At 43.8% G+C, this 18,758-nt stretch overlaps 1 protein-coding gene across 4 annotated transcripts in view; it reads left to right on the top strand.

The window, feature by feature from the left end:
• LOC109306142 (cohesin subunit SA-2-like) overlaps nt 1-14,729 on the top strand; it is an 88,444-nt gene extending 73,715 nt beyond the window's left edge. For 2 of the 4 annotated variants that reach the window (XM_019529412.1, XM_019529409.1), the window contains 10 exons: nt 748-913; nt 2,818-2,969; nt 3,638-3,739; nt 5,477-5,631; nt 5,726-5,851; nt 8,938-9,128; nt 10,680-10,854; nt 11,948-12,026; nt 13,407-13,442; nt 14,472-14,729. In XM_019529412.1, coding sequence (XP_019384957.1) covers nt 748-913; nt 2,818-2,969; nt 3,638-3,739; nt 5,477-5,631; nt 5,726-5,851; nt 8,938-9,128; nt 10,680-10,854; nt 11,948-12,026; nt 13,407-13,442; nt 14,472-14,477 — 1,188 coding nt within the window. In that variant the 3' untranslated portion in view covers nt 14,478-14,729. The remainder of the gene's footprint in view (nt 1-747; nt 914-2,817; nt 2,970-3,637; nt 3,740-5,476; nt 5,632-5,725; nt 5,852-8,937; nt 9,129-10,679; nt 10,855-11,947; nt 12,027-13,406; nt 13,443-14,471) is intronic. The other 2 variants (XM_019529413.1, XM_019529410.1) reach the window with 2 other exon arrangements.
• The last annotated feature ends 4,029 nt before the right edge of the window (nt 14,730-18,758 follow it).

Here is an 18,758-nt window from a genome sequence, read left to right as displayed (position 1 = left end):
CTGGTGACAATGTATTTATTGCTGCCATTTTTTCTTTAAAAACACTGGATAAGATGGGGCTTGGTTGTTGAGAATGCACCTGGAGAAATGGAAAAACCGAAGTAGAGGGTATTTATACACGTGCTCTGGGGGGAGGGGCTTTAATTAGAGTGGCTCTCAGCGCATCTTGTGTGTCAGCATCTCACATATCGGCGTCAAATGAGCTTTAGTTAAAGTGCCCCGACTGCCATTTTTCAGCGTGGAGACACTAATATGTAACTACAGTGCATCGGAGCAGCCTCACTGCATGTGCATAGGTGCCCATGGTGCCTAATAGCTTGACTTCGTTATAACAAGAAGAAATTGCACACGGCAGAGTTCAACTTCTCATTCTTACTATGTGTTGTGCTTGTGGGTTTGAGTGGATGACTTGTAGGACTGTCTGTACAAATGGTTGCCTGTGAATGCAGGTACTAGACTCAGTGGCTTGGGAGGCCCCTTTCAGTCCTAGGTTTCTAAATCAGCTGCTGATGCATGGTGTATATAAACATTTACTCCCATGAAACACATCTCTCTTAGAAGTGGGCCGTGAGAAACCTGGGGCCTGGAAAGGAAAAGAGGTGATAAGAAGCAGGACAGAAGCTACCCCCTATGCATTATGGTTGATGATAGTGATGAAATTAAAATAGTATGGTTCTGGCAACTTCTTTACAAAACCCTAAATTCTTGTTTGTTTTTTCGTTTGTCTGATATATGTGTATGTTATAGGCCTTCATGATACTCTGTGATTTGCTGCTGATCTTGAGTCACCAAAATTCAAGCTCTGATGAAGCTGTAGGTCTCCTGGAGTATCTTCCCAGCATGTCCCTTCAGTCAAAAATGCTCTTGTTTATCCAGGATCATGTGTTCACGGAGGAGGAGGAAGAATTCAAAGGTCAGCCACCTTGGCAAGGAAGTAAACCACCATTTGTTGATGCCATTCATCCTCTCCATTTGACATTGTCAGGCAGAGGGACTGCTCTAACTTTTTTTGTTCTCTTTCATATGCAGCAGCTTTAGTTGTAATGTAAATGGAAGGGATCATTGTACTGTACTCAGATTTATGTCCCCTGACCAAACTAGAGGGAATATTTTTAATTGCTTTTAAATGACTGAGTTGGTACAGTGAGGGGCAGTCATGTAAAATCCTGTAATAGATTGTAAAAAGCTAGAATGATACTATTAATCACTCTCCTGGAGGTTTTTGTGCTTTGGCGGTGAGACTTAGTTGATGTTTTTTTGCTCCAGACTTGTTCTATAAAGTCAGCACGTGGTGTTTGACTGGGATTGATTTTGCTGAAAGATTTATGCTACCTGGTACTCCTTTACTGTTTTCAGGCATATTCAAAACAAGAATGTACAAATGAGGCTGAGAATGCCATTTTGTTTTGTGACCTGATTCTGAAGGGGCTGTAACCCTTTAAGACATTAAGGACATCAGTATACTCAGAAAGCAATGTGCTCTGAGAAACTGGATGTAAGAAATTGAATTTTTTCAGTTCTTTAGTCCTCCACACAAAGGTACACAGCTATCTTGCTCCCTGCCCCTCCTTCAACAGTCTTGAGAAATTCCTTCATCCAAAAGTGTGCATGTGTTCATTTGAAGGGTTCCTTAGAGCTCCAGATAACATGACATAAAGGAAATTTTGGGAGAACCAGTGCTCTTCAGTCTGGAGAAAAGATTGAGAGGGGAAGTTTGAGAAGTTATCAATTACAGAAGGGTTGTAACTGCAGATAGTGATGAACCAGGCTCTGTGCACAGGGGGCAGGACAAGAAGGAATGGGATTAAACTGCTCCAAAGAAAATTGTAAAAGGAAAATGCCTGGAACAGATTATATACGGTATACAGCAAAGTTGCAGACTCTTCATCAGCAAAAGCTTTTAAGTGTAGGTTAAACAAGCCCTTGGCTGGGATGGTTTAGACAAGGATGATCCTGTCTTGAGCAGGGGGTACTTTTTTCAATGAGCCATTTCTGAGCCATCATTTACTTTTGGCCAACCTTCTACCTCTGATGGGTTCCAGGTCACAGATTCTGTAGAAAGCCAAAAACAGGTCACACAATGCTTATAGGCTTAAGAGACTAATAAAGTTGCTTTTGGCAGCAGCAGCAGGGGAAGAATTCAAGAGTCTAACTTTCCCATCCTTTCCTGCCACAAAGAACCACCTCCAGCAACCAGCCTTGAAAACCCTAATTCATTGTTTCCAAATGTCACCTGCTTAGGAACTACTGGCTTCCAGAGGGATTGTATATTTATAATGATTAAAAAAAATTCTCTTCCCCCCTTCATTCTTGCTAATAACTACTTAAAACTTATGTATTAATTTTTCTCATTTGATATGCATACTAATTTGTGTAGGGTCACTGATGGGATGCTGGACTGCTGTCTTTTATTTCTTCGTATAAAGATATGGTTGCAGTTGGTCTGTTCTTTCTGTTCTATGTGTTTTTAAGGCATTTGTTTTGCATTGTTTGGTCATGTTTCTGTAGCTACACATGCAATCCTGTGAGAGGATTCTGGCTCGTAGAAGTGTGAAATCCCTCTGAAGATCTGAATGGAAAGGATATGTAAATGAGTAGCTCATACTGTCATCATTTGTGGGCTTTGAAATGGAAATAAACCATCAGTATCCTCTGATAAGCAAAAAAAAAATAGACTAGCACAAGTGAAGTAGCATCTGTTGTTCAGAGAGTTGGCTGAACAGCTGAGTCTGTGTTATGCAGATGAAAGTCAGCCTTAAAAGTGAAGTACCTTGAGTAAAATGTTAGAACAAAGCTTCAGCATTCTTATTTCCCTAGACTTGACAGAAGAGGAAGAGAGGACGAAGGAAGGCTACAAACTGAACGACTTGCATAGGAGAAGGAGCCTTCTTGCAGTTTATTGCAAGCTAATTGTGTATAACGTGGTGGAGATGGTTGCAGCAGCTGAGATCTATAAGCATTATATGAAGGTGACTTTCTATTAAGATCCCGTTGCTTTTAAAATGCATTTAAACTTCTTAAGCAAACTAATGCTTGTGAAAGATACTGAGTTAGCCAGCGGCTGGAATCCTTCCTTTTTATTCACAAAAGTGGTTGCAACACAAATAGCACTGCAAAATTCTCCTTGAGCACATCTACACAAGATGCTCTACTGCACTTTAGACTAATCTAATGTGCTGTGAAGTGTCACCATCTACATGTGCGCAGGACTTGCCGCACAGTAAATTAGGCTAATCTGCCATTAGCTAGTACCAGGAAATACAGGTACTAGATTAATGGTGCTTTAGCTAGTGCACAGTAGTGCATGCTTAGACACTGACCAGGAGCAATTTGTTCCTGGTTAGCCCAGGCAGCTAGGGGCCCGCTGTTGCCTGGCTAAATCCCCATGTGGTGAGACTGGGCTGGCCCTGCAGCTGGCACAGTTATCCTGGCCCAGTGCACATCGGAGCAGTGCTTTGAAGCAACATCTCTACATGTCTACAGGCACCGTTAGTGTTTCCCTATAGCAATGTATCTAGAAACAGGAATATTTTATGAATTGTATGGAGTGTTTTTAGTATTTATCTACGTTAAGTATTAGGAGCTAATGCAGTCATAAGTTAATGACACTTCTGTTTTGTTTTGTTGGCATGAATAGACTTATAATGATTTTGGAGACATAATTAAAGAGACACTGAGTAGGACAAGGCACAATGATAAGATTCAGTGTGCGAAGACACTGGTTCTTTGTCTGCAACAGGTAAGACTAAAGCAGAAGGAAAAAGATGTGCCGTTGGTCACACTAATGCTAGAATTTTTTGCATGCCTTGCCATAGTTATTCTACATACTTTGACTATACAACAGGGGGAAAAAAAAAGTCATTTCCTTGATTTTAATATAAGGGCTTTTCATTGTTAGAGCACCTTATGAACCCTTTGGCTTCAGTTTAAAAAATGTAAGTGTGTGCAGTTTTTCTTCCCCTTCAGAATCTTTTGGATTGGTACAGTTTGCATGTCTGGTGTTACTAGATACAGGTTGAGGGCATATTTAAGGAGGCATATAGGCCATGCTGATCTGATTTCTAATAAAGCTGCCTCCAGCTTGTAAGTCCGATGTGGTGGAAGGCACTGGGGGGGAGGGCAGATCAATCTCTCCCCCCTCAGTGAGGGAAGGGGCAGGGGGCAGGGGCAGGCACTGCCCAGGTGGGGCGGGGGGGTAGGGGGAGCGGGAGCTTGAGTTGCACCTTATGGCAGGGGTAGGCAGCTCCAGGAAGGCACGGTGGGTGGGGGAGGTGACCCTGGATCTGTGTGGGGTGGGGCTCAATGTCCCACCTCCACCCACTCACCAGGAAAAGCCAGGGCTGCGGTGGTAGCACTGGGAGCGAAGTGGCAGTGAAATCTCGGGTGGATATAGCATCCTTCCAGCACTGCTGGTGCCCATTCTGATCCCAGGCCCCGCCGAGAAGAGCCCCATGCAGCCCTGGCAGGAGTCCTCTCCACCCCGCCCTACACAGAGACGGGGCACCCCCTCACTCGTGCCTTCCAGGGATGGAAGCAGTGGTGGGAGCCATCTTCCCCACTCCCCCCACAACGAGCCACAGCTCCAGCCCCTCTCAACCCCATCTGGGCAGTGCCTGCCCCTGCCTCCTCCCTTACCACGGGGAGCGTTGATCTGCCCCCCCATGCCCCTTCCCTCCCCTCTCCCCTTCCACCACGCCAGGCTTACCAGCTGGAGGTAGTTCTCCAGGCTGCTATCTGTGCTTCTCGGTGCCTCAGTGCTGGGCTGCGACTGCTCACAGCATGGGCATTTATCAGCCAAATTATCGGCCCCATTGGGCCAATATCCGATACGGCCAGTTTTCTTTATATTGGTACCGATCTGATATCGGACCGATGTATCAGTGCACCTCGACTTTATTGGAGAAGGCAGAAGCCCCATAAAAAGTCTGCCAGTTTTCTGTTTGTGCAGCTTCTTTGAGGCTTGTAACCACTGGAGCTTGCAGGTGTAGTATTGAATCTGCTAATCAGTTTTAGTGGCTGCTCTTGGCGGGGCTGCTTGTGAGATCTGTTTGTCCAGTGTCCATGTCATACTCCAAGCCATAGGGCAGACTTCTAGAATGACTGAAAAATGAGCTTGGCTGATTTTACATGTTGTCAGCAGCCGAACGCCATGAACTAACTCCTGAAATCTGAAAAGGGGGAGGGGTAGAGTAGGAAGCATTTGGCTATATATTCGTTGACTGTTTTAATTTGGTCCTCTGTGCTCAGCGCAATTGTGTCCTTCCTGGCAGTTTCTTCATACAACACTCAGCTATAGCTCATGGGTATGAGTGAAACAGAAATCCTAAATACATTTTTTAAATTTTTTTATTTGCTTGGCTAATCCCTTTGAAAAGTTTCTATCCACACAAGGAATTTAATGGTTGGCAAGCAGGTTGTCTTCTTGATGCTTTTATTACATATAGAAGGTAACATGCAGATGTCTGTGGCTTTGCAGCTGTTTCAGAAGCACATCAATACCCTTGGCAGTAGCAACAGCATGGAGTTGTCATCCACCTCCTTCATGAACATTAAGGAGCTTGCTCGTCGGTTCTCACTGACATTTGGCTGGGACCAGGTGAAATCCAGGGAATCAGTAGCTATGATACACAAGTATGTGCCATGCAATCATACATTGCTTTTGGCCTTGTCTTTGTTTCCTCTGTTCAATCACATTGTCCCTCTTTTATAATTTTCCCTCTGTTAGGGAAGGGATTGAATTCGCCTTTCAGAATGCTGCAGTAGAAGGAAAATGCGTGCCTCCAAATTTACACTTTCTGGTAATCATCAGTGAATTCTCCAATAAGCTACTAAAGCCTGACAAAAGACTAGTGTAAGTTAATTTCCTTGTTTATTGTCAAACAAGTGAATTTCACAGTTTTGTGTAGAGTACAGCACAGCACAGCACATACCTGCAGTTGCGCACAAATTTGTGTTTTGTAGAATGGGTTTCTTGATCTGTGCTGAGGAGGAATTGCTTGGATACCCCTTGTTGGTTAGGAAAACTTTGGAAATCTATTAATTTTTTGTGAGAAGTTTGGTCAGAGGGACATTTTTTTTCAGCCAGTAGTGGGGGTCATGCATATGGAAAACAATCTACCATTTGTATTACTTGCAAATAAAAAGGGAAATCCTTATTGCTCACTTTCTGAGGGAGTCTGTTTCATGACTCACAAGCTTCAGATTAAATATCAATAGATTTTTTGTTTGTAAATGTCTCAGAAATTCACAGTTGTCCCAGTTGGAGTGGTCTCATACTAAACAGAAACCAAGCAGTGGGTTGGAAAAGCCCATATTTTGCTACACTCCTTTATGACCAGCATGTGACAGGATACTTAAAGCATACAGGCAGTATCAGCCTGGATTGAACTGGCCCTTATCTTCAGCGGAGTGTATCAACTCACTTTTGCATGTCAAAGATCAAGAGTGGCTGTTAGATGTTAGTGTCATGTGACTTGCAATCCTTGGCAAACAACATTTATTCAGGATTTAGTTTAATGAAAAGTTCAGAATAACAAACACATATAACAGAGAAATGCATTGTGCAAAAAACCAACCAACCAACCAAAAAAAAGAACCAAAAATACTCCCCTTCCTCCCCCCAAATTGCAAAATGGGAAAAAAACCCCAAACCCTAAGGTTTTTTTTTTTTTGGTGTCCTCCAGTTGTTGCAAGGTAGATGGGATCCTTTTTCCTTTCTTTGTCTCAGCTCAGATTTCTTGTGTGTACCACTAGATTTTAATTTATACAAACTGAATCTGATTTGAGTATGCGGTGCTGCCACATATTAACCCTTCTTTACCAGGTGAATTACAGTTAATCCAACTTTGCAAAACTTTTAGCAACTCATTTGCCTTAGAAGATTATATACATCTTTTTAATTAAGTGAAAGGAAAATACTTAATGAACAGGGCAGGCAGATTTTGTAACAGGCTGGTAAATTCCCTGATGATTTTCCTTGACTGTATTCAATGGTTTTTGTAATTGCACATCCCAGGAAAGTAGGATTTTCCCTACTGGTTGGATCATTGCTTGTTGTTGCTGAATGGATCTGGATCCAAGCAGAAAACTCTTTTTAAGCTCTAGCTCCAACTGCTTTAGAGTTGCCTACCTCTGCTGGAAATAAATGGAAAGCAGTAGAGCTGGTGGGGAGAGAGAGGGGGGCTGCAGTTTTATCCACAACTCTGCATTCAAGCTGTGTTTCTAAAGTAACAGTTTCTATTCTGGGAGTCTCAAAATGCAGTGCAGAGGCTGGAGATTATATTTCCTCTTAGAAATATTTAGGTTTAGCTGCATCATAAATTACAGGATGGAATGTTTTAAGTCAACATGAACTTTTGAGAATAAACATCTGGTTATTTTCAGTTTTTATTATTAATCATAGGATTGATGTTCAGACCTGTATATTAACATACGTGAATGCATCCATTACAGATGAGATGCAGAATGTGGGCATTTGTTAGAAAGGGGTATATTTCAACATGTCTAAGTATATGGAATTTAACTTTTTCCTCCTCTTGTAATTACCCAGATCGTAGCAGCAAAATGTTACTGGTAAGTTAGTTGGTCTTTGCTAGGAAACCTTATATAGAGACAACCAAATAATGAGCTACAATAAAGACCTGATTCCTGAATCATCATCAGGGAGTTTAGCAGCCTTGTACAAAATCAGCTCACCCTGTTGATGTATTCTCGTTTCATTTAATACACATACACTCACACTCACACTTACATTCACACTCTCTCTCGTCTAAGGCAAATTAGTCTTCTGCGAATAGTGCTGGGAGTTGGATTAGATCCTGAAATAGTAGCTGCAATATACACTTGTTTGAAAACAGCAAATTCCATTGTCAGAGTTTTTTCTAAGTCCCTGGGGCCTCCAGGGTAGGTGACTGCAATAATTTCTGATTCAGTGTTCACCCCCCACTTTCTGCCCCTGGGACTAGCATTCTTGGTTTGCAAAGTGTCTGATACGTTCCAGACCATCCTCATAATCAAAGAAAGAATAATCTGCTGTACAAGCCAGCATTAAAACTGTGCCTTCTGGTCTGAGGTGGACCTGGCTTAGCAGCAGTAGGCTTGATTTGAAAGAGATTTAAGCTCAGGTCAGAAGCCTGATCCAGGTTGTAATTCTGTGGTCTGGTTCAGCAAAGTTCCTATTTGTTAAAATGAACTGAGTGGGAAACTTTTAAAAACAATGCCTAGAGAGAGTGAGGGAGACGTGCCTAACTCAGGATAGCCAGTAATCTGATGAGGTTGTTCACCTGGGATATGGAAGTCCTTTGCCCAAATTGATCAAAACAGACATGAGCCTGGGATTCTTATGCCCAACATACGTGCTTTGGCCACTGCTCTGATAGGTATTTTGTAAAGACCATCCTGGACCTGAGAAAGCTTAATCAAAACTGTTACGTTCCAGCAAAAAGATTAGTTATTGGCACATCATCGTTTTCTAATGTGGGGGGGAAAAAAGTCTCCCAACCAGCTCCACTATTCAGCAGAGGCAGCCCCCCCTCAGTTAGGTTTCCCACTGCTCTACAGTTGAGGAGGCAAGACAAGGCCTCTCAGTTCCCAAGAGAAATGAGCATCTTTGAAGAGCCTAACCCAGTTCAAGCCATTTCCTGGCAGCAGCAGCAACAGGCTACAGAATGCAGGAAATTCTTTTAGGAGATTGATGTGGCTTTGTAATTACTGGGAATGAAGTGTTGTGTCTAAAGTTAAAGTTCAAGAAGTCTCTCCGCTTTGGGGCTTATACACTTGATTTTATTTCTTAGGAAAAAGAGCAGTGTTCTCTCTCATGACAGATCTGGTCTTGGCTGCTTCATTGCAAAGTGAGGGGCTCTCTTTGTAGCAATGCTTACTCTACATTCCCAGAGCAGAAGACTTTTTTGATTATTCTTGCTTTTTGGCTTTCTCCAGGTATGGCTACTTACAGAGATACATAAAAGAGCCAGGGTTCTGCAAAGGAGATGAGTGGCACCCCTTGGTTTGGTACAGAAACTCTTTGCTTGCAAATGAAGAGGAGGAGAGCTCTGTTACCGGCGGTATAGGCGAGTGGTCGTCCATGAGCCCACCTAAGATATCTACCTTTAAGAGGAAGTTATCTAATGGTATGAAAACACCATTGTTCTTCTTGGGTCCAATCTGTATTGTGCTTCTGGTGAAAATATATTTCTTAACATATTGTGTTAAAATGCTGATGTCTTCAGGGTTTGTAATCTTTCATTCTCAGTTTCAGTAATTTTTCCCTTCTGTTACTTGCACCCACATGGGTTAGTTAAAACGTATGGAGCTGTTTGAGGATGAAAACAGTTAATTATAGAAGTGCTCAGTGTTATCTCTAGATTCTCACCCTTGCCATTTTGGGGTTATGTTCTATTTGAGGTGGAAGGAAAGGGAATCCCCTCTACCAGGCTCTTCTAATTCCATGCTTCTTAGCTTACTTCTCTCCCTTTGCCCTTCTTAAGGTTGTGGTTTGCAAAGACTTTCTTTCATCTGAGGATGAGTAGCTGGAATTCCCTTCAGAGGCCATTATACTGGGCAGGAAGGGTGGGTCATGTATCATTTGTCACTTTACCTCTTTCTGTCTGAGCAGCAGCACGCAAGACCCATAATTCTAAAACAGGGGTTGATGGTGCATATTTTTGGTGCAAAAGAAGTACCATATTTACTCCCGTGCCCCATGCATTCCCCTCCCCATCAGTCCTCCAAAATGTGGTGCAAGTTCTTGGCAGGGAAGCTTATTTTTGTCACAGGCATAGAATCATGAAAGAATACAGGCATGGAGACGCTGTGCTATCATGGTGGCCAGAGAGGTTGTCACTTTCCTCTGGGCCAGCCAGCAGCATGGGTGGAGGTGTTAATCCTGAATTCAAGTGTTAGCCCTGAATTGACAGTAATTTTTTTGCCTGAGCCTCCAAAAGCAGCTGCTACTGATATGGCACTGGACATGAAAGGGTTACCAGTACCTTTTGCCAAGAGCGCAATGAAGCTGGCTGAGGGTGTGTGAGCTGCTGCATGGAGTCAGCTCCTGGCCATGACAGGAGAGGTCTTTTTTTCCTACATTCTGCCTTCCAGAAACAAGGTGCATATCTTATTGTGGGGTGGGGCAGGCAAGTGGTATGCAGGAAAATATTGTAATTAGCTATTTCCTGGACCTCTTGTTTCCTTAAATTTCTTTGTAGATTTTAGTGAAATTGCTAAACAAAGCAGACTTTTGAAATGACTCTTCTGTTCAAATTCTCCCTGTGAATATGGTATCCACAGCAGCTCTTCCATATGAAGAATGGTGTTGCAAGAAGCGTTCATCTCTCTGCATCTCAGGGCATTTTCACATGGCCTCTGGGGGTGAAGGGGAGGGTGCTTAAATTAGAGTGGCTCTGAGACCCGCTCTAATTAAAATGCCTGCAGCATCTCGTGTATCAGCATCTCATACTTCAAAATGGTGGCAGGGACACTTTAACTAAAGCTCATTTGATGAGCTTTAATTTGAAGTACCCCAGCTGCCATTTCAAAGCTTGATTAATCCAGTCTGCTCTGGCGTGCTAGAACTAGCTCTGCTCCAGTCTGCTCTGGCATGCTATAACTGACTGTCCCTGCATGTCTACAGGCATGCTCAGAGAGCAAAGATGGAGAATAATACTGTTCATTATCTGTTACAGGGTCTTTACTTGAAACCAGCCCTGCTGAGGCAACAAACAAAATTCCAGATTTCCAGTGTACTTTGCAACTTGCTTCCCCAGCAGGGAAGAGCAGAAAGAGGTTGAAGGCTCAAGAAACTTCTCGCCCAGAATATCTGCCATTCCTGTGTCCAGCGGGTCCAAAGAGAAGATGCAGGTGAGGGATGCATGTTCTACAGACGCTTTAAGTGACCCCTGGGATTTCCTGGTGCCTATGGGCTTCTGGGAAATTAAACAGGATACAGGCAGACTGTATAAACTGTTATACTGGATGCACTGAGTCTGTCTTCAAAATATGTCTTGCGAGGCTGTGCTCAATGCTGACGCAAAGCAGTTAACTAACATCAAGGCATTACTTGGATCTCTGTTTCAGAGTGATACTGAAACATCCAAGAATTCCCACACTTCCTACCACTCCAAGCCTCCCATTGCTGCCTGGTCCTAGGTGGGGATTGAGACAGAAAAAAAGTGGCTTTTTGCTGCGCTTAAGTTCCTAGTCCCATTGAGGATGCTGTGAAGAGAACATTGGGTCTAGGTTTCAGGCAGCCTGGTGTATGGGGAGTGAAGAAAACGTTCAAACTCAGGCCCTTACCTCCTCACCATTTTGTAGAAGGCTAAGAGTAGCAGGTGTGCTCCTGATGGTAGCAGCTCTGCTGCTGTGTTACTGACCTCTGGCAAGACCTGGGTTTGTATACTGCTTGTAGTTCCCCACAGACCGGTGTAACAGAGGGTGTGCAGAGCATCTTTAGCAAGACCAGGGTTCCCACCAGACTCTGAAGTTCTGCCTGGCACACCAAAGGAAACAAAGAGGGGGAAAAAGAAATAGTTTTCTCTGGCTTTCATTTCTAGAAATGTTAAAGGGTCACATGTAATGGTAACTTGGACTCCAGACAGATAAGTGCTATTCTGGGCAGTGGGCCCTGTTTTAAGTGGACTTAGCAGACTCCTTTTTATTGAAATGTAAGAAAAATAAAATTGGCAGGTAAAATAAACCAGAGGGGTAACAGCTTCTCTGGGAAGTGTAGTGTGTCTTGCTATCTAGAAATGCATTAATCAAAATTCCTCTTTATCAGAACACTTGAAGCGCTTCCTCACTTGGAAGATACTGTGCTGCTTTATGCAAGAATCTTAAGAGCAACTCATAGCATGTAGGCACTGTCTCTATTTCCACTTCTTAGCTTTCTATAGCAAACATATTGAGCATAATTTGAGAGGGGACAGGAATTAAACGACTTGGCTTTTCATTTCAGCCAAAATATGATCAAGGCAGAAAACTTCTCAGAAGATGTAGGTGAAGATGTTGACGTGGATGTGGTTGGCCCGGAACAGGTAATTAGAATTTATTTTTGGCTTTTCTAAGTGGGGACAGCTGTAGCCAGGAGTTTGTGTATGGAGAAAAATACCTTATAAGCAGCCCTGGCTGTATTTTTGCCTTCATTCATTTATAGTCCTCTCTGTAGCTGTTATCAGAGCTGGGGAGATGGGAAACACTGCTTAGTTTCCTCCAATCTTGGCTGAGCAGGGGGTTTCCTTATATGCATGTACAAGGTGCTACTTAGGCAAGAGGTATGGGCTTTAGCTGGTTTATAGCACTGTTGCATTGCTGAGATTCTGCAGCTTCATGGCTTTTGGGGGAAAGGGCTGCTGCAAGAACAAAGTCTGCATTGTAACCTAGACAGTTCAGGAGTTGAATTCTCTGTCCACCAGTATCTAGCTGGTCTAATAAAAGATATCACCTCTATCATGAATTTTGATTCCTTTTGCATCTAGATGAATATGGCTGCAACCTGGATACCTGTGCACTGGTGGCATTTGCTTTCCACAGTCAAGGGCCCTCTGTAGAATGGCTTGCTGCTGTCCCCTTTGCAGTCTCTCCAGCATTTGTGAAAACAAGTGGCATTCAGGACTTGGAGTTAAGGACCAGAATGTCATGGGAATGGTCTGGCAGTCAGCAGAAACCCAAGGAGCATTAGCAGCAGCATGTGTTTGTATTCATTTGCTCTGCTAACTTCTTTCTGTAGTACATGCATGACTTTTTGGCTCAGACCCTGTTGTTGACAACTGCAGTCATCCACCTGCATCTTGGGTCTTGACTCTAGCACGGGGGCGGACAATTATGCTGGGCAGAGGGCTGTTTACTGAGTTTTGGCAAGCCATCAAGGGCCACATGACAAGCAGCCCAGGGCAGATTAATATTAATTTTCTAAATCTTTTAGAGGCCCCACGGGCCAGATAGAATGGCCTGGCGGGCCGCATTTTGCCCACCCCTGCTCTAGCACAAGAATGTGGTAGGATTCTCCTGGTGTATGAAGTCTGTTATCACTTTCAGGGCAGCATATGGCAAGCCAAACCTCCTACAAGTTGTTATACACAGGAGCCTTTTGGGCATTGATGATTTGACTTCCTTGCTGTCTGAAGACAAAGGCTTCACTGGCTGCAGCTGCTGCCTGCACAGAAGAATGGGGCAGACTACCTTCTTTATCCTTTTGCAGGGCTCATCATGGGCTGGATGTGCATTTCATAGAGGTTCTTCTCATAATAGCTCCCCATTCATAATATTTCAACCCTACATTTGAACTGCAGCAATTTTTGAGGGCAGTGCAGGCAGAAGAACTATTTTTGTAAATTTTTTTTTGCCTTCACTGATCTATCTAGTACCCCTTCCCCATCCCCCAATCTGTCCATTAAGGGACTTCTTGATTTTTTGAGGTATTTGTGGAATTTCCTTCCCTGCAGGTTTCTAAGGTAAGGGTGGAGGAGCCTCTGTCTGGAGCAGTAGTGCAGCCTGCATCTGTGCAGGGGTTGGACAAGGGGACCCCTGAGGTGCTTTCCAACACTAAGCTTTCAACCCAATTATTTGAACTTGAAGCAGCTGCTGGCCAATTTCACGGGCAGACTGTGTGGCTGGCAGCCACTTTCGCAGAGGGAGTGGCAGGTCCACCCCTCAATGTCTCTGGCTGAGGGGCCCAGGTAGTCCTGCCTCTTGCTGCTGATTGGCTGCGAGGGATGTCCTTCATGCAGTCCTGCCTCTTACCACTGATAGATGGAGAGGAGCAGGGCCACAGACCTCACAGCCAGTCAGTGGTGAGGGGCAGGGGCAGCAGCCATCTTGCTAGGCACCCTTCCCTCTATCCCCCCTGGCAGGCTGCATGGCCAGGCTACAGTGGCCCCAAGGATCGCTAGCTCCTCAGAGTAAGCCAGCATTGTATTTTCAGTTATTTTTTTTTTCCCCAAGGAGTCTGCGCTTTTTTGTGGAGACCACCCAAAATCAGTTTTTGCAAAAATTGTGAAATGGGCTCCTACCTATGATTTGACTTTGCATTTTAGTCAGTCACTCGAGTGTGTTTTTCAGTCTGTCTGCTAAGATGAATGACAGGCGCAGGCTACTGGTATCTCATGTTTTATAGATGGCCTGTGGGTGTGGCACAGAAATGCAGCTTTTTTATTTCCCATTTTCTTCCTGTCAGTTGGCAGTTCATATACAAGATGCTGACTCCTGCTTGACTAGTAGCCATCATAGCTGCTCTTACTGAGAACCTAAAGTACAGAGTAGTAACTCTGTGAAGGAAGCTGAAGACAAGTAATGCATCCTTGTACACAGTTCAGTGGCAGAGCAGATGGGCTTCCAGATGCCACTTCTGCCCCACCTTTCTGTGCACTGAAATGCAGCACTCCCCAGAGTGGTGGAGAGGCCAGAGGGTTGACTTCAAACATCTCTTCTGACTACAAGGTTTTGACCAGCGTGGCTGACTAATACCTTTCTTGTTTTTGTAGGGTTGAGGGGGAACAGGTTGAAGAAACTGAAGCTTAAGAACACATTGCCATTTTTTTCTGCCGGTTGGACATCCACGAAACTGAAGGACTTAAGAGGCACTGACCTTTAAGGCAACTAGAGGAATACCTTGATATACTTAAAGCTAAAGAGCGAATAGTACCCTGGCCAAATTGTCAACTTCAGATTTATCTGGCTGGAAGCAATTACTACTTTGGTAGATGTCCACACTTCTGACTATTCCATATGACATGGCTGTTGTTAGGCTTCTGGTGCTGTGGGTGTTACAAACCTTGTAGCCAAATATTACTGATTGTCTTGTTCTGCCTCATTGTCTTGTAAAGAATGCCAGGCTAAGAATTGGAGTCAGGTTAGTTTAAATACTGTGATTAAATGAGCCTGTGAGATAATAATACGGTGACAATATAACTTCCTAAAGTTTTAGGAATTTTGGACTAATATTCTCTTGGACACACAACTCTTCACTCTGAGGCCACAAATTCCATTCCAGAGCATTTGTCCTGATGAGGCAGGATGCTCACTTACTATGTCATGTATAACTAAGATACAGTGTAGTTTAGTGGATAGAGCACTGGGCAGGGTCTCAAAGCTGGGTTTTCTTTCCTGCTCTGTATCTTGAGCAACTTCACTTTCCTGTGCTAGTTTAGGTTAAGGGACCTTTTTAATGCAACTGTGTATGACACAGGCCAGGCTTCTGGGAATCTCATTCAGGTTTCCGGTCCCCAAAACAAGGTAAATGGACCAGGGCCAGGAGCAGGGATGACTGATGCCAGGGGAGAATGTTTATGTGCAATAAGAATCTGCTGTTTCTCCAGTGTGTAATCTGAAAATACACAGCTGTGCACTGCGGAGTACAATGTAGATGTAGACTGTTAAAAAATGATGTTTTTAAGATGAACTTTTACATATTTTAAATGTGTGTTGATGCCACTTTTTCATCTGTTCATTTGAGAGGCAAGTACCTTCCAAAAGGCAGTAAGCTGGGGAGGTCTAACTAATTACTTTCCCAGTGATATGTTGCACTGTATCCACCTTGCTTATCAGCTTTGTTAATTTCAGACTTCTGCTTTTCTCTCGTTTTGGATTGTTGCTGTACATAATAAAGTGTCAAAACTAAACTCCCCCCCTGAAGTTACTCTTAACTCTTTAAAATTGAGCAGGGAAGTGAACTAGCTGACAAGCCTCAGCATCAAAACTTAACTTTCTGAAATATATTGCTTAGGCCCTATTTTAACTGACCCAGCTGACTATATCTGGGGCCTAGTCTTTGCAGTTGGGGCAACTGCCTGTAGATGTAATTTGCACTAACGTACTCAGAGAAGGGCTCATGAGTTCATTCTGTTGCAATGACCCTTATTGCTGTTGGGGAGTACCAAGGCATACATATTTTTAGAGAGAGACATGGGGTTAGAGGAGGAAAAGATAGTTTCTGGCAGTAATAATATCCACCCAAGTCACCTTACATAATACAGCTACCTTCAAGCTGTGAAGGAGGTGTGGTCCCACCAGTGGTACTTGCAACAGGAAACACTACCCACATCACATTTTTGAAGCAGCCTAGCATCTGGTCATGATCTGTATGTGTGAGTTTACCACCCAGGAGCACAAATTGGCTAGTAATGAGATAAGTGGCAAGCAGTTAGCCTGTTCACTTGCAATGTAAAAGTGCATATTTAGTAGAAATACACAGGGGGACAGGGTGCAGGAAAATTGAAGAGCTGTTTCTATGCCAAATTTAGAGATGAATATACTGGTGGCACTTTCTTATTGTAATTATTTCCAAACATTGCCATTTTCCTTTTAGTAAAAGAACTTCTAGCTTTGCTCTCATTTCCCCCTGAATTCCTGACCCCTTTTTTCCTTCCGCAACTGCTGTAAATGAGGTACAATGCCCAAGGACTTTTCCTTCTGTTGTTCTCACTGCCTCTTTTTTTACGGTTGATGGATCAAAAGTGTAAGATGGTAACATCAGCTCCTCCCTGAGCACTAGGTTTAAAACAATTTGCCTGCTATGCCAAATGAAACCATTAGGAGGTGGTCCTGTGGTCACAGAGTTCTGACAATCCCAGGAACAGCTCCATTTACATCTAGGGCAGGAAGCTGACAGCTTGGTTTTATCCTCTTCTAGGCAAATCCACGAAGTCTGTAACTTGGGACTGTGCATCTTCCTAAACCAGCTTATCAAAAGACTTTTTCATCTCAGCTTTTTTGTGTCTTCTACTTGCCAGAATGCTTCCAGAAGAAATCCTGTTCCAGGGATTACCTTTGCATTCAGAAACTTGATGGCTCCAGAAGAAAGAGTACTGAAATCACAGACTTATGGCCCAGTTTAGTTCCTGCTAAAGCTCACTGAGATTTGGGTACTGTTGCTCTGGCACTATCAACTGGTTCTGTTGGTTGCCTTCAGTTATCTGCCTCCTTTATCACTGCAGCACACCACAAGGAGGGGCAGACCTGCAGTGCTCTCCAAAGCTTTTCTTCGACTCTCTTCCTTGGAGAAAAGATCAGTGTCTCAAGTTCCAGCTTCCTCTCCAGTATCAAGTTCTTCAATCCTGGCTTCCCTCAGGGAGAAGCAGAGGCTCTAGAACAGGAAATAGACTTCAACCACATTAGTTTTTTCCTATCTTTCCTCTCAGCTGGTGATAGAGCATTTGGCATGTTCAAGAGATGCTCTCTGTCCCAATTGGCTCCACCTTTTCTCCATCCATTTGATGGCTACCTTATCTGCTTCATCTGAGGCTGGGTAAGAATCTGAAGACAGACACCCATCCAGCAGAACTAAGGGATGACTCCTTCTCTTCACATCTGCCAGTGACTAATGGGGAATCCCGGTGAACAAACTTCCAAGTGCAGGGTGCCTATATACCACAAAAGCCAACAGATTTATTTTTTACCAGGAGTCATTCTAGTCCAGAGGAAACCTTTACCTAAGCACTCATGTTGTATTCAGGACCTCCCCTGCATGCCTTCCTGCCAATCCCTGATTCTACAGGTGCCCCTCAAAACTAGACAGGACACAAAATAATTAACTCCTGCATAGCCAAGGCGATTCTGGTCCCAACACATTCTGCTGGTGTCTTGGAACCCAGTTTTTTGGAAGGAAGCCTAGGCTCCACTGTCCTCTTGGAACTTCTGATCATGACCAAGCAAAAGAATCTCATTTAGAGCTACACTGTATTTCTTTCTGGGAACTATCCAGTATACAGGTGGAGAGGGGGAAGGAATGCTGTTTCAATTAGCTATCATTCATAGCAGAAATGTGTCCTGCTGTGTTAAATGGTACAGCTCAGATGGGCTCTTTGAACTCATGGCTTACACCACAAAAAACAGCTTTCATAGTGGCGGTAAGCTGTAAGTTTTCCCCCCGCCTCTAGGATCTGGCATGGAGGCCTATGCCACCAAACACCTGGTCTTGCAGACTAGGACTGGACAACCAAGCTGGGGTGTAGGGTGCAGGGCTCCCCACAGCCCTGGAAATTTGGCAGCAGGGGAACAATGTTCTCACTACTCAGTGAACCAGGGGTTGAATACCTCTGCATTACACCATCACAGAAGCTTCTTGAGCAGAAGGAACATTTGGCAAGGTTTTTAGTCTGTTTGCCATGGGGACTCTGACCACCCCCCACCCACCCCCAGTCCCTTCTTAGTAGGGGGAGGACACTGATTTAAGTCACTCACAGCAAGGCTGTGCATATATATGAGTCACTTGTAAGACATTTACTAGCTCTTGAGCTCAGGAGTTATCCATGTACACATCTGCATTGCAACTTCCTCCCCCTCTTCAGAATTGCATAAAACTTAGCATTTTGGTTGAGGTGGAACTGAGGAGCAAGCAGCATGTACCATCCTTTGTCCCCATGTTGCAGAGCACAAGGAAGAGGTGCTGTGCACCCTACAGGTATTGTTATATCTACATATCTCCAAGCCCAAGCATTCTGGCACATGCAAACTCACACTGAGGGTTGTGCAACAGATCTCAGAGGGCTGCTGTCTGAGATTTACCCTTCTGTTTCTTTTCATCTGGCAGGAATTGAACACAAGTATGAGAAAGCAAGAAGGATTCTATCAATTTATGTATCATTATAATGTTTTGGAGGCAGTACCAATGCTGCCTATTACATGGATGAGAAAGCAGTTTGTAAAGAATGTTAACAGAGCAGGTTTGGCTTACAGACCCCAACTTACTTCCTGCACAAGGCAGTCTGGATAGCTTTCATGTATCAGAGTTATATTTGAGCATGCTCTTGAAGGGCAATTTACTCACAGCT

The sequence above is a fragment of the Crocodylus porosus genome, unplaced genomic scaffold, assembly GCF_001723895.1.
Source record: "Crocodylus porosus isolate Cpor-Errol unplaced genomic scaffold, CroPor_comp1, whole genome shotgun sequence".
In the NCBI taxonomy this organism is placed as follows: Eukaryota; Metazoa; Chordata; order Crocodylia; family Crocodylidae; genus Crocodylus; species Crocodylus porosus.
The sequence above is the reverse complement of the archived record's forward strand: the minus strand, read 5'-3'. Positions and strand labels throughout refer to the sequence as shown.